This window comes from Morone saxatilis, unplaced genomic scaffold (genome assembly GCF_004916995.1).
Source record: "Morone saxatilis isolate NCDOM2014 unplaced genomic scaffold, NCSU_SB_2.0 Contig23, whole genome shotgun sequence".
NCBI classification, from domain to species: Eukaryota; Metazoa; Chordata; class Actinopteri; family Moronidae; genus Morone; species Morone saxatilis.
Window position 1 is genome coordinate 7595705 of NW_023339796.1, and position 608 is coordinate 7596312.

At 36.0% G+C, this 608-nt stretch overlaps 1 protein-coding gene across 1 annotated transcript in view; it reads left to right on the plus strand.

Moving 5' to 3' along the window:
* Positions 1-304: 304 nt before the first annotated feature.
* Positions 305-608, plus strand: part of apoda.1 (apolipoprotein Da, duplicate 1) — a 1922-nt gene continuing 1618 nt past the window's right edge. The window contains exon 1 of the mRNA XM_035671180.1: positions 305-436. Within this exon, the coding sequence (XP_035527073.1) occupies positions 320-436 (117 nt within the window). The 5' untranslated portion in view covers positions 305-319. The remainder of the gene's footprint in view (positions 437-608) is intronic.

Consider the following 608-nt stretch of genomic DNA (forward strand, 5'->3'; position numbering starts at 1 on the left):
AGAGCAACATCTCTCATTCAAATACCGGAATTTGTCAGAGGGAGAGAACATATATCTGAACCACCAGGCCACGGAGGTAAGAAAATATATTTAGTGTTGTATTTAAATGATAAGATGACACTCACTGATAACTTTTAGAACATTTTTATGAGGAAAAAAAAGCTAATTATTAGCCTAAACTGGTGTATTTTCAGCAGTTATCTCTGCTTATATCTTGTTTTTATGCCTTGCTTGTCGCCTTATCTACACATACTTAATGTTCTTAATCTACTTTTTATGTTTTGGTTAATTTGCAGCTGACAAAGGGCCCGTCTCTACCATGAAGTTATCTTTGGTTCTGGTTTTTGCATTCATCCTCCCGCTCATCAGGGCTCAGGTGCCCCACTGGGGACCTTGTCCAGAACCAGCAGTTCAACCGGCCTTCACTCTTAAACAGGTAAAAGCTACTTTATACACAAGAAACTTGGGTTTTACTCCAGAAAGCAGCCATTAATAATTAAGTTACTTATCTTAACATTGTTTAATGGTCATCTAAGACAGAGGTAAAGCATTTAGCCTTTATAACTAGCATATAAACATGTAATAAATCTTAATTTTTTCACACTATA